The sequence below is a fragment of the Tachypleus tridentatus genome, chromosome 2, assembly GCF_004210375.1.
Source record: "Tachypleus tridentatus isolate NWPU-2018 chromosome 2, ASM421037v1, whole genome shotgun sequence".
In the NCBI taxonomy this organism is placed as follows: Eukaryota; Metazoa; Arthropoda; class Merostomata; order Xiphosura; family Limulidae; genus Tachypleus; species Tachypleus tridentatus.
The window spans coordinates 105971202-105984966 of record NC_134826.1 but is presented as its reverse complement, the minus strand read 5'-3'; the positions used below and the strand labels follow the sequence as shown (position 1 = coordinate 105984966).

Genomic DNA, 13765 nt, shown 5'->3' with positions numbered 1-13765 from the left:
TCCACACGAGAAGTAACCCTCAAATGAAGTACGCAGCATCTGCATATGTTCAACAACTTTTGCAACAAAGTCTGGATGCAGGGTAGAATTTTCTGTGACTGTTGCGCACGTGTCCTGTACGCGTCCCTTCCTCGTCTATCCAAATGACATACCCGTTTGTTTACCCTGTATTGGAATCTGATGCAACTTTACCACTTCATTAGGAAATCAGGTTTAGGTTTAACTTTATCTCGGAACACTGCTGAAGCAAAAATGTTTCTTCTTAGGAGAAATATAAAGCATACTCTTATGTAAAAATATAGATTTGTTTTAATTATTCATGGGCATCCTCGCACCCCTTGGGAATCATCTTCGCACCCCCTAGGGGTGCGGGCACCCCTGGTTAAGAACCCTTGGACTAGAGGGAAGGCAGCTAGTCATCACCACCTGCACCGCAAGCTCTTGGACTACTCTTTACCAACGAATAGTGGGACTGACCGTCACATTATAATGCACCCACAGCTGAAAGGGCGAGCATATTTGGTGTGACGGGGATTCGAATCTGTGACCCTCAGATTACGAGTCGAGTGCCTTAACCACCTGGCCATGCCAGACCTTTTACCGTACGGAAAACAGTCACAATCCATACACTTTGCATATTATGCAATCTGCATTTTATATAGAAAAACACAAACCAACAACAAGGAATTGAGAAGAAACTTCTTTGATAAATGCTTAATTTGACCACAAATTTAGGTTTAGGTGAACTCAGAGATCTTGATATGTAAAAGCCAAGTCTTTAATTGCACTTATATTTTCATCTACCAAATCAGTATGAGTAACTAATAATGCTGCCTAGACTATAACAACGTTATCTTGTTATATTGGGAACCTGCGGAAAATGTAAAGAATAATATCGTTGATGTGTTATTCAAACGTTCGAGTGCTTGTCACGTAATGAACAGTTTTATTTGTTAATTAGTACCTATATACGTAATTACGGTGAGGGCTTGAGGCCAAAATAAATAATCAGATTCTGACCTATTTTTGTCTTTTTCCAGATCCTGTACCCGCCTTGGAACTCTTTCAGTCAGCTCAGCAAAAGGCCTTGCGTGTTCAAGACTTGGAAATTGAAAACAAACAACTTAGAGAGACACTTAACGACTACAATGAAGAATTTAAAGAAGTAAAAAACCAAGGTATGACTATTAGCACGTTCAGAGAGGCGTGATTCGTGTATAAGTATGTGTTTGCGATATAATTATAAAACCACTAAAATCAAGTACATTATTGGTTTAACTGTGTGAGTGGAGTGAGTGCGTGTATATTTTTACACAGTAACTAGTTGGTGTGCTTATGATAGTATTCGCTTTGATAATTAAATATTACTTACAAAACAAAAAAGATATATCAATGTTCTTTTTTAATCTCTGCATAGGTGTATGTGTTTTTACGTAATTAGATTTTTATAATTAAAAGTAGCCAACATTCGTGGACAAATGCAACATTTCTCTGCCACGTAATCCCAACATGGCCAATTTTGACACCAGAATGATCGAAAACTGTTTGTATCACAGTTTGAGAAACCCATGCAAGTTGGTTGACTTATATAGTTCACGAAAACACTACATTGTACTTTTCTCGCTGATAAATTGAGCAAAAGAAACATTCAAAAATTGTTTATCGGTGTTTGGTGCCTACAAAATTTTTCTACTAAATTTTATATAAATTGATCGAAACAAGTTCAAGTAATTGATCAAACCCCCTAAAATTATGGGTTTATTTAACCTTTTGACTCACTCCTAAAATGAACAAAAATTGGCATACCCCACATTTTTGTTTGTTTTATACCTGCAAAAGCGTATCTTTGTTCCAAATCGCCTGTAAAGTTTCTGGTATACGGCGAAGTAACTGTAAAAAAAACACACTAAAATTATACGTTTTCTGACATTTTGAATCTCTTCCCCCCACCCCTAATAATTACTGACAATTTCCAAGTGCACCATTTTGTTCATTTTGATTGGTGTTAGTATGACCAACAGGAGCCAAAAATATACAGTTACGACAGAAAGTGTTTGTACCCCTACCTCACGAGTAGTTTTGTCTCATAACTTAAAAAGTATCACGATTATGATAATGAAAGTATAGTATATTATAAATATTATACTAACACACATCTACATAAATTTTTATGTAAATTGAATGACAAATAAACTGTTTATAAACAAATAACCAAACATAGGAGGGGCAGAAAGTGTTCGTGCGTCTACTTTAATCGTCAGTTGTGTAGCCTTTCAGGTGAATTACTTAGCGCAGTCTCTCCTCATAGCCCTTCATGATCGTTTGACAGTACTCGACTGGTATTTTTTTCCATTCTTCTTTACAGAAGACCTCCAACTCTTGCAAATTTTTCGGATGATGCTGATGAACCCTGGTTTTCAACTCATGCCAAATATTTTCAATTAGGTTGAAATCGGGTGACTGCGATGGCCGCTTTAGAATGCTTATATGGTTCCTCTGCAACCAGGATTGCACATATTTCGCTGTGTACTTCGGGTCATTGTCGTGCTGGAAGATCCAACGACGCCCAAGCCGCAAGTTCCGAGCATCATTCTTGATATAAATGCCTAATATATCAACGTACTCTTCTTTTTCACGATTCCATTGACGCGGTGAAGGCTGCTTACACCAGAAGAGCTGAAGGAACCCCATAGCATGATCGAACCACCTCTGTGTTTAACTGGAAGGACGGTGTTTTTTGGAAGATTTCATTCCCCCTTCTTTCGGAAAATATAGCGAACATCATTGTGGCGGAAAAGCTTGATTTTAGTCTCGTCTGACCAAAGAATACTCTTCCAATAGGTAAAGGCTTTATCTACATGCTTTCTTGCATACTTCAGTCGTGCTTCTAAATGAACAGGCTTTTAATATGGAATTCTACGAGAACGGCATGCTTTGAATCCAGAAGAGCGTAACATGTCCGTAACTGTAGAGGTGCTTACTTCAACCCCAGTTTCTCTTACCAGTTTCTTTGTCATTACGTGTTGAACGAGGGTTCCTATTAACTTCTCTAAGAACCTTCCTCTTGGTTCTCTCTGGAATTTTGGTGGGGCGTCCGGAACGAGGGAGGTTAGCAGTTGATCCTGTAAGCTTAACTTGGCAATTGTGCTTTGAACAGTAGATTTCGACACATTAAGTTGTGTAGCAACACCGGAAAGACACACACGAGACTTGTATTTTACAATAATTCGGTTTTTTTAAATCACTGGACAGTTTTTTGTTCGCCATGATGACCAAGCAGATAATGATGGAGACGGCGCTAAATTGCCAGAAGTACATTTTTTGCTGGCTAAATACCAATAATTATGAACCCAGTGTCTAGTTCTGGAATGATATAATGTAGTTTATTCGCCAAACTAAACAAAATGTTTACGGGAATATTAGGTTTTTTTCAGAAGATCTTGAAAAGTATTTTTTTCAGTTTTAATTGTTTAGTTATATTCCTATAATTTCTCAGTATTGTTAAAATTGAGATTAAATATCTATATATTCAAAAATGTCACAAAAATACACAGGCTTTTATAGGGTGTCCTAACTTTTTCACATGACTGCACTTGTTTGTTGTTTTTAATTGTGAAAGTTACAAAACTTTTCTTTATTGTATATATGCCATTATTAATTCAAAAGAACTCTTAAACTTTATGAATAGCTAATGTCCATGGCGGTAGTATTTGTATCTCACACTCGTTTAAAATTACATTCTTAGAGTTTCCCTCCTTTTTAACTCTCGGTTCTTGCATGTTATAAATAAATGTTACTTATTTTATCCCGAGATATGCTAAAGGTTTCTTTGCTACTTGAATGGAAACTTTTGGAGTATTTTGCCATAACCATTTATACTGGCCAACTCCATTTGTGATTATAACAGTGTTGATGGGGCTACTTAATTACAGAAATGAAATACTGCTCTCTTCCATATGGACGATTGTATTGTACTGGTTACATCATAATCGAATAATCATTAATATACTTCCCTCCCCTGGAAACAGTAATCCTGTAATCCACCTGTTGGTTCACATGTTGTTGTACGTACACTAAAAAAAATCTGTGTCTTCCAGGTATCGTAATTGCCGTTATATAATAGTTGTTGGACATTTAGTGGGTCAATTTATTTGTTTTACATATATCTCGTAATGTTTAATCTCCACCTTATTGAGCTGTAGATGTAAACCGAATAAACTTTAAAAAAGATCTAGACAATATTAATATCCCAATGAAGACATGTACAGAATTAGCCCTTATCGGTTAGTTTTATTTAGAGTTTTGAATGATACCAATATACATATTTTTTTAAACGGTGCTCCTCACTCTGTGTCGTTTGGTATATTATAAGGGTAACCGTCGAAACTAAATATTCAATTTCAACAAAAGTGTCTCCGGATCTCAGCGGTATGTCTGAAGACTTTTCACGCGTGTTGGCCAAGTATATAACTTTATCATAAGCAGCAAGTTAAAAGAAAAAAAAAAAAAGCCAAGAATTTGTGTTGGATACTATTGACCAACCTCTTTCCCTGAGTCTGTCAATTTAAAATTAGGAACGACTAATAACGCTCATATCCCTTCAGTAGTTTTGCGCAAATATCTGAAACAAGCAAAGAAACAAAACGCTAGAAAGCTCCACCCACGCTGACTCGTTCTTATTTGATAACATTCGTAATAAAGCAAAGCTCTTGTATTGTTAAAGCCATGAGTGCAAACTTGGTAAGCGATTAAACACATAACAGATTATTCCCAGTACTTGACGCATACCTGTGAAACTTAAAACTGAGAGGAATTCTTTAAAACAAGTCCCATAATGTTTCAAATGAACAATACTTTTCTTGACCTTGCCCACATGATTTAAACTGATAGTTAACACGTTATCTGATATTAAGAATAATACCTTTCGTAATTTAAAAATCACAAATTAACTAATGCCAATTTACAAATTTATTCAGTTAATTACCCGACTAGTTTCAATGTTAAAATTGATACATAATTTAAAAATATCTAGTTTCGACGCCCTTCTTAATTGTCTACTATATGAGAACATCTGCGTAGTTAGTTTTTACTTAATTTGTCCTTTAAGAAGTTATCGATTTTAATATAATTACTAAGTACCACAAAATACTTCATAACGTTATTAACCTAACATTTGATGTTTTGTGTATTGACAATCAATATATAAACCGTAACTCTCAGTGACACAGCGGTCAGTCTGTAATTTAATACATTAAAAATGGGTTTCAACACTCTTGATGGCCAGAACACAACCCAACTAAACCAAAGCGTAAACTGTACATTATGCTCCAACAAGTTGCTGATATCTTCAACTCCCTAACATATTCCCGCTTTGTTTTATGCCCATGTAACTGTTGGTTCCGCGATTTTGTGAGTTATTGGTCACAGTGAACCTTATTGCACAAGAGTGTGGTGGGTGGTTTTTCACAAACTGTTAAACATGAAAAAAAATTATCTTGAGGATAGAAGTGTTCCATCGAAAATGCTACTGTTTTGGTACCTGAGGTTCGTTACCATTTGACACTGTTATTGTTGAAACAGTAGAAAGTTACGCACCGTTTGATTGTTATTTTATGGCAAATAGTTACCCGTAAGACCGTTTAACACACGGCTAGAGGAACCCTGAGGCAGTGCGATGGCGTCACTAGAGAGGATATCATATTTACACAAAGTGCATTGCTAGGCCTGGTGTCAGATCAAGACGGTCGTAGGGCCTAGGCACCTTCTGTGCGTAGGCTCTACCAGCCGTATGAGTTAAATCAAAAGTTAGATAAATTATAGATATATAAGTTATAAATTCTGGTTTGAAATGTAAGTATTTATATGCATATAATGCGCACTTGCTATTTATTTGTGTTAATACACTGTATAAATATTGGCTGTATATATTGTATTAAATATTGGCTGTATATTTATGTGAATGTGAGCACACAAACAAATGCATATATACAAAAATATATCATATGACTTAAAGATGCAATAAAGTTTTTACAGTTAAATGTGTATTTCATGATTTTATGCTTATTTTTTGGCTCTTTACGGTTAATTAAGGAAATTTTTCAAAGACCCATAGTTTTCGTAGGCCCTCAGCACTGTGCCTAATAAACAATTAATCCGCCCCTGTCTAAGCCGCCATGACAGGTTATGATGTCATCAACAATGATGTACACGCCATGTATCAACATTTCTCAACATGACTATAATTAATACAGTAGGTTTAAGGTGCTAATTCATTGCCCTGCATAGTCAGGTGGTTAAGGCACTCGACTCGTCGCGGGTTCGAATCTCCGTCACACCAAAGACGCTCGCCCTTTCAACCGTCGGGGCGTTATAATATTACGGTCAATCCCACTTAGTAAAGAATTGGCAGTTGGTGGTGATATCTAGCTGCCTTCCCTTCTTACACTACTAAATTAGGGACGGCTAGCGCAGGTAGCCCTCGTGTAGCTGTGCGCAAAATTCAAACCAAACCAAAGTAATTCATTAGTTAATCACATTTCCTTACCATTTATATGTAAGTCATTCATAAAAAAGATGTTAATTTACGAATCACTAGTTTAAAATTAACTATTTCACTAATTTGAATTTATCCTTGTAACTTTACAAAATATTCTATTTTACACAAAATACTTTATAACTTTAAAAGTCTCACTATTCTTCTACATCTGATTACACTTTGTGTAAGTATGACTTTATCGTATTTACTTATTTTTCTCCCCTTCTTTTGCTTGTGGTCTACTGGTATAAGACGCCATCTAGTGGCAGATTTCATTACCCTCGGGTTAACTATTGTAGCACAAGAAGTTGGTTGTTATTTTGTGGTGCATGGATTTGATTATTCTTTGTGGCACGGAATTGTAGCGTGTGAAGTTGTTATGTTGTGGTATATGGAGCTCATTATTATTTAATGCCACATGGAGTTGGTTATTACTTTGTGGCACTTGGGGTTGATTATTCTGTTGTGGTACTTGAGGGTGGTTGTTACTTTATGCTACTTAGGATTTTTCTTATAGCTTTATGGTAGGTACATGATGTTGGTTGTTATTTTGCAATACATAGGATTGGTTGTTAATTTATGATGCACGAGTGTGATTGTTTTGTGGCACGTGGGTTTGGTTATTATTTTGTGTTACCGGAAATTGTGATATATGGGTTTGACTATTACTTTATGCTGTATGTGGTACCTTCTGCTTTGTTCTGTATGAAGTTTGATGGTATGCTGTGTTTTATGGAGTTTGTTGTTGTTGTTTGTTTCTTTCTGCTACACATTGTTGATTGTTTCTTTGAGGTACATTGGATTGGTTATTTTGTGATACATAAGATTTGTACTAAATGGTTTGTTTTGTGCTGTATGGGTTAGATATTGCTGAAAACGCTTCATACATTAACTGCACATTTCACTGAAATATGGTTTTTAGACGTCTTTTTAAAGGATGGTTTTAGTGTCAGCAACCTTAACATAAAACAACAATTTTGCAATTAAATAGTTTAAGAAAAACTAGTTTTTAATACTATTGTATTTAGAACCGTAGTGAGGACTTGTAATTGCAAAGTATCTTAGTGGTAAGTTGGAAGTTTATTTCGCTAAAATCCGGGTTTCGTTATCGCTGTGAAGGCAAAATCAAGATTACCCATTGTAGTTTTGCACTTAACAACGAAATCAACAAACTTGAAAATAATGTTTTTCTTTAGTTTAGGACTAGTGATAAAATTATTGGTTTATATTAAACATAATACAAATGCCTGTTTTACAGTTTAATAAATCGTTTAATTTCATAGATGAATGGATATGTGTGGTGACAAGCTACATGTTTGATTTGTTTTGTATAATTTTATCATTGAACTTAAATGTCTATAGACTTCTGTAAAATCTTCGTAGCTATTGTAGTGCCTCTCACTCTGAAGGCCCAGCATGGCCCAGTGGGTTAAGGTGTTTGACTCGTAATCCGAGGGTCGTGGGTTCGAATCCCCGTCGCACCAAACATGCTCGTCCTTCCAGCCATGTAGGTGTTCTAACGTGACGGTGAATTCCACTATTCGTTGGTAAAAGAGTAGCGCAAGAGTTGGCGGTGGATGGTGATGACTAGTTGCCTTCCCTTTAGTCTTACACTTTTAAATTAGGGACGGCTAGTGCAGATAGCCCTCATTAGCTTTGCACAAAATGCAAAAAACAAAGAAAGAAACAAACTCACTCTGAAAATGATGTGCTGATCATCCGATGAAAATCGTGAAGTCTTATAACACTGCATTTCTTTGTTCTGTGTCTGCGGTTGATACAGCACCTGTATGTATATGATGATCTTTGTTTTTAAAGTTCTTCCCCATTGCTAATGTTCGTGAGGCTGTTTTGCACTTGCAACTTTAAAGCATATGTTACAGGTTAAAAAGTTTCGAATCTTGTTTATTTGGTTCTCTTGAAAGGTTCTGTGTACAGACTCATAACTTGATGTAACCTATATTTTACAAAACAAGTTATATAGTGTATTAACTCCAAACGTGGCGATCGAATCAGATAAGAGGTGGCATTAATAGAATGATTTGTAAAGTTTTTCATATTTTTATATAAAAGAGAAATATCTCAACTCAGTTCGAAAACTTGAACATTTTTGTTCGTAATGATGTTTAAGTTATCTCTTGAAATTTGTGTTTGCATTTTTAATAATGTCAGTAGAAATTGTTCTACACAAATATGTGTGTGTGTGTGTGTGTATGACACAACGATTTGCCTGATATGTGTTGTAGTAAACATGCGATGCCCATTAATAACGAAATTCTGAGAAACACCATTAATATTATTTTGTGTTGTTTATGACCAATACATTTCTCGTGACAAATTTAACAATGAGTAATATAAAAATTTCACTACTCGCTTCTGGTAGACTAAAAGACCTATAGCTTACTAGTGTGTTGTTGTAGCAACGTCTTACTTTAAGGTTTAATAGATAATTTATGTAAAGTTTAACTGTAATTGACAATACACAATATACATATATATATTGTGCATTGTCGAAAGTAGATAAAACACATACACATGTATGTATATGTGTGTATTTATCTACTTTCGAAGCGAATCAAATCGAATGGATGGTACTTTTTACTGAGTGTGTGACGCTTTTATTCATGTCGATATCGATAAGGCATGTTCTACTATAAAGCTGATACCTTATCGGAAAACTATTCCCGTTTTGATGGACTTTTTACCTAGAAAATCAAGCACCAAATGTAGTACCAGATATTTGTAAGTGAATCAAGTTGTAGGTTATTTGGATCGATCACAGTGGTCAGTATATTGATCATTCTGAAACAAACCAGATCAGATAATTCATTTGATTTAGTAAGTACACACACAACAAGGATGGTTTGATTAGCAAATTGAATGTTGTATTTGTAGGTCGAACTGTAGGACTACAGAAATAAGAAAAGATAAATAAATGATTTTATAAAAGAAGCCATTATTTTTAACTATAATACAACTACACCACCAAATAAATAGAAAATGTTATATTATTAAAACAATGAAGTTAATTTCACGTGAAATACTAATCTACGCATGTGTTGTAATTGTAATGGCTTTTTGTTATTATTATCCTTTATTTTGATTTTAATTGTTATTCTATTTCTGTGTAGTACAAAACATTTACTTTCAATGGCCCGGCATGCCCAGGTGGTTAAGGCACTCAACTCCTAATCTGAAGGTCGTGGGTTATAATCCACATCACATCAAACATGCTCGTCCTTTCAGCTGTGGATGAGTTATAATGTGATGATCAATTCCACTATTCGTTAATAAAAGAGTAGCCCAAGAGTTGGCGGTGGGTGGTGATGACTAGCTGCCTTCCCTCTAATCTTACACTGATAAATTAGGGATGGCTAGAACAGATAGTCCTTGAGTAGCTTTGCGCAAAATTCAAAACAAACCAACTTACTTTCAACAAATGTCAATTTTGGCTTTAGTACGAACATTTCGCAATACCTGTTGGTTGAGAATCGCATAAAAGTAAATATTTATAATTTTTAAGGATCTTTCCCTGGAGAAGTTGCTTTCTACACTAAAAATCATATTCATTCATTTATAATTTTTCAGATCTCTCTGATCAAAGAATTAGGTTTGCATTCCAAACCATACAGTCATATGAAAACGTTAGGACACCCTATGAAAGTCTGTCTATTTTTGTAACATTTTTGGAAATATACATATTTAATATCAATTTCAACAATACTGAGAGATTATAGGAATATAACTAAACAATTAAAACTGAAGAAAAGACTTTTCAAAATCTTCTGTAAATGTCATGCTACAAAAATGTATATTTTAACTGAAGAAAAAGTTAAGACTCCCTACCCCCTAATAGCTAGTGTTACCCCCTTTGGTGAAATAACTGCAGTGAGACGCTTCTTGTAGCCATCTACCAGTCTCTGACATCTGTCTGAAGGACATTTGCCCTACTCCTCAATGCAGAATTCTGTCACCTATGAGATGTTTGAGGGGTTTCTTGCATGTACAGCCCGTTCAAAGTCACTCCACAGCATCTCAATGGGATTAAGATCAGGGCTTTGACTCGGACATTCCAGGACTCTCCATTTCTTAGTTTTCAGCCAGTCCTTAGTAGATTTACTGGTATGTTTTGGGTCATTGTTGTGTTGCAGGGTCCATTTATGCTTCAGCTTTAGTTTTCTTACAGATGGTCTCACATGATCCTCAAGCACCCTCTGATACAGAGTAGAATTCATGGTGTATTCTGTGATTGTGATCTGTCCAGGTCCTGCTACAGCAAAGCAGTCCCAAACCATGACACTTCCACCTCCATGCTTCACAATTGGTTTGAGGTTCTTTTCCTGGAATGCTGTATTTGGTTTACGCCAAACATATCCTCTGTTCTGGTGTCCAAATAATTCAATTTTGGACTCATCTGTCCAAAGAACATTAATCCAGAAGTTCTGGTCTTTGTCTACATTCCCTCTGGCAAACTTCAGTATGGCCTTGATGTTTCTATTAGAGAACAAAGGTTTCCTCCTTGCACACCTCCCATGCAAGTTACACTTGTGTAGTCTCTTTCTGATTGTAGAGACATGCACTTTCACATCAACAGTAGCCAGAGCCTGATGTAGGTCCTATGATGACATTTTAGGGATTTTGGAGACCTCTTTTAGCATCTTGCGGTCTGCTCTCGGGGTGAACTTGTTTTGACGACCAGATCTGGGCATGTTGGCAGTTGTTTTGAAAGCCCTCCACTTGTTGACTATTTTCTGGACAGTGGAATAGCTGATTTCAAAATCTTTTGAGATCTTTTTAAATCCATTAACAGACTCATAAGCTCCTAAAATTTTCTTTCTGAAGGCCTCAGACAGCTCTTTTGCTCTCACCATGGTGCTCACTCTCACTTCAACAGTCAGGAGCACACCAAACTAAATGTGTGAGGTTTAAATAGAGCAAGCCTCGTTGAAAATGCTGAGTAACGATCTTCTGATCACGTGCACCTGGTGTTATACACCTGTGTGTGAGTTGAACCATTTTAAGTGGGTATAAATATGGGGGTGTCCTAACTTTTTCCTCAGTTCGAATATGCATTTTTATAGCATGTCATTTACAGATCTTGAAAAGTCTTTTCTTCAGGTTTAATTGTTTAGTTATATTCTTATAATCTCTCAGTAATGTTAAAATTGAGATTAAATATCTGTATATCCAAAAATGTCACGAAAATACACAGGCTTTCACATGATTGTATTTCTATTTTCATAGTCTTCTCATGGGAGAATTATCTGTTAAACTCAAAAAATCACCATTTCATTTCTTTGGATTACAGCTTTAAGACAGTATGAATGGAAAGAGATTGTAAGAATAAGAAAGAAAGAAAGAAAACTGTAATAATGTTTGAAGACCTAAATTTAATTTGTGAACCATTATGTTCACGTATGAGATATTTGTCTAATAGACTCACTGTTACAGTCACATTTCTAAAAGACTGTGATGCATGTGATAAGTTCCAGCCCCTTTCCCCATTTTGTTCACTTCATCATTCGGTAGAATGTATTAGAATATCAGGATGAAATCGTAACAACAGCAGTGATCGGGAGGGGAGGGATGAAAATTGAAGGGGTTTTTTTTTCAATATTTCCTTCCATTCTTTTTGGATTACAAGTGTATTAAAGAAGCATTTTTAAATCACTAATACAATCTTTGGATTACAGCTTTAAGACAGTATGAATGGAAAGAGATTGTAAGAATAAGAAAGAAAGAAAGAAAACTGTAATAATGTTTGAAGACCTAAATTTAATTTGTGAACCATTATGTTCACGTATGAGATATTTGTCTAATAGACTCACTGTTACAGTCACATTTCTAAAAGACTGTGATGCATGTGATAAGTTCCAGCCCCTTTCCCCATTTTGTTCACTTCATCATTCGGTAGAATGTATTAGAATATCAGGATGAAATCGTAACAACAGCAGTGATCGGAAGGGGAGGGATGAAAATTGAAGGGTTTTTTTTTTCAATATTTCCTTCCATTCTTTTTGGATTACAAGTGTATTAAAGAAGCATTTTTAAATCACTAATACAAAAATGAGGAACACATAGACGTTGTTTTGTATTTCTTGTTCTCCTGGCTTCACACTGTATTTACGACTTCATGTTGCTTATTTGAAATGATCATTTTTGCATTATCTCTTTTCCAGAGCTAACCAGATCGCCATTCTATTCTAGTGGTTTGTAGAAATGAATTATTAATTCTGTGAGAACTTAATAATTCAGCTTTGCACGTTACATGATATTTCTGTCCTTATGTTCAGTATTATTATCGGAATGTTATAGAGCCGCATGGAGTTTCTGAGCCTTTAGGGAATTGATGTTGATTTGCCGATATGATAGATCTGCATACTTTTGCTTGCTTAGATGCTTGGCTGAAGAATGCAGTTGATGAATATACTAGTGGGCTGTAGTGAATCATCATGGGAACGAAGCGCAGCTTTATACAATGTATACAGTTAGCGGGACGTATTCTGCTATTGCTTCCTCGAGTAAGTATTACTCACGTCTCTTCTATCTTGTCTCGTAGGGTTAGTCTGATTTGTTAATTTTAAGGTATACGTGCTGTCATCTGGATATCATTAGACAAATTTTTGGATAGTCATTCAGAGAGAAAGAGTAGCACCCGAAAGGATTTTAGTGTCAAAAGTGATGTTGTCACCGCCTGTGAGAGGGAGTTGTGTTTTCTGTCAGATCTGTGAAGCGTGATTTTAATAAGTAGATCAATGCTCATTCAGAGTCGTGTATGTGTATAGTAACGGGTATAGTCGTGCAGAGTACGACGTGAACAATAAACATGTTTCTGTGTTTATAATACAGCTACAGGAGGCCACGTAATAACAAACAGGTTTCTGTGTGTATCCTTGATATGTAAAGTACCACGTAACAATTAACAGGTTTCTATGTTCTTGTTACTTCAGAACGCCATGAAACAATAAAAAAGTGTTTTTATGTTGTAGCTGCGGGGCACTGTGTGACAAAAATAGGTTTATATGTACATTTTGTAGCAGCAGGTACTTCATATCAATAAATAGGTTTAATGTGCTTTTCCTGTAGAGGTAGAACATGACTTAACAGTAAACAGACTTCTATTTGTATCACGGTGCTGCAGGGCATGACCTAACAATAAACAGGTTTCTATGTTTATTATGTGTGTGCAGGGTACGATGTAGTAATAAATAAACTGCCTTTTTTTTTCAC

At 35.6% G+C, this 13765-nt stretch overlaps 1 protein-coding gene across 1 annotated transcript in view; it reads left to right on the top strand.

Annotated features, from left to right (window-relative positions):
• The window catches only part of LOC143245577 (homeobox protein cut-like 1), a 208135-nt gene that overhangs the window by 111421 nt on the left and 82949 nt on the right, over positions 1-13765 (top strand). Inside the window, exon 4 of the mRNA XM_076491935.1 lies at positions 1041-1194. Coding sequence (XP_076348050.1) covers positions 1041-1194 — 154 coding nt within the window. The remainder of the gene's footprint in view (positions 1-1040; positions 1195-13765) is intronic.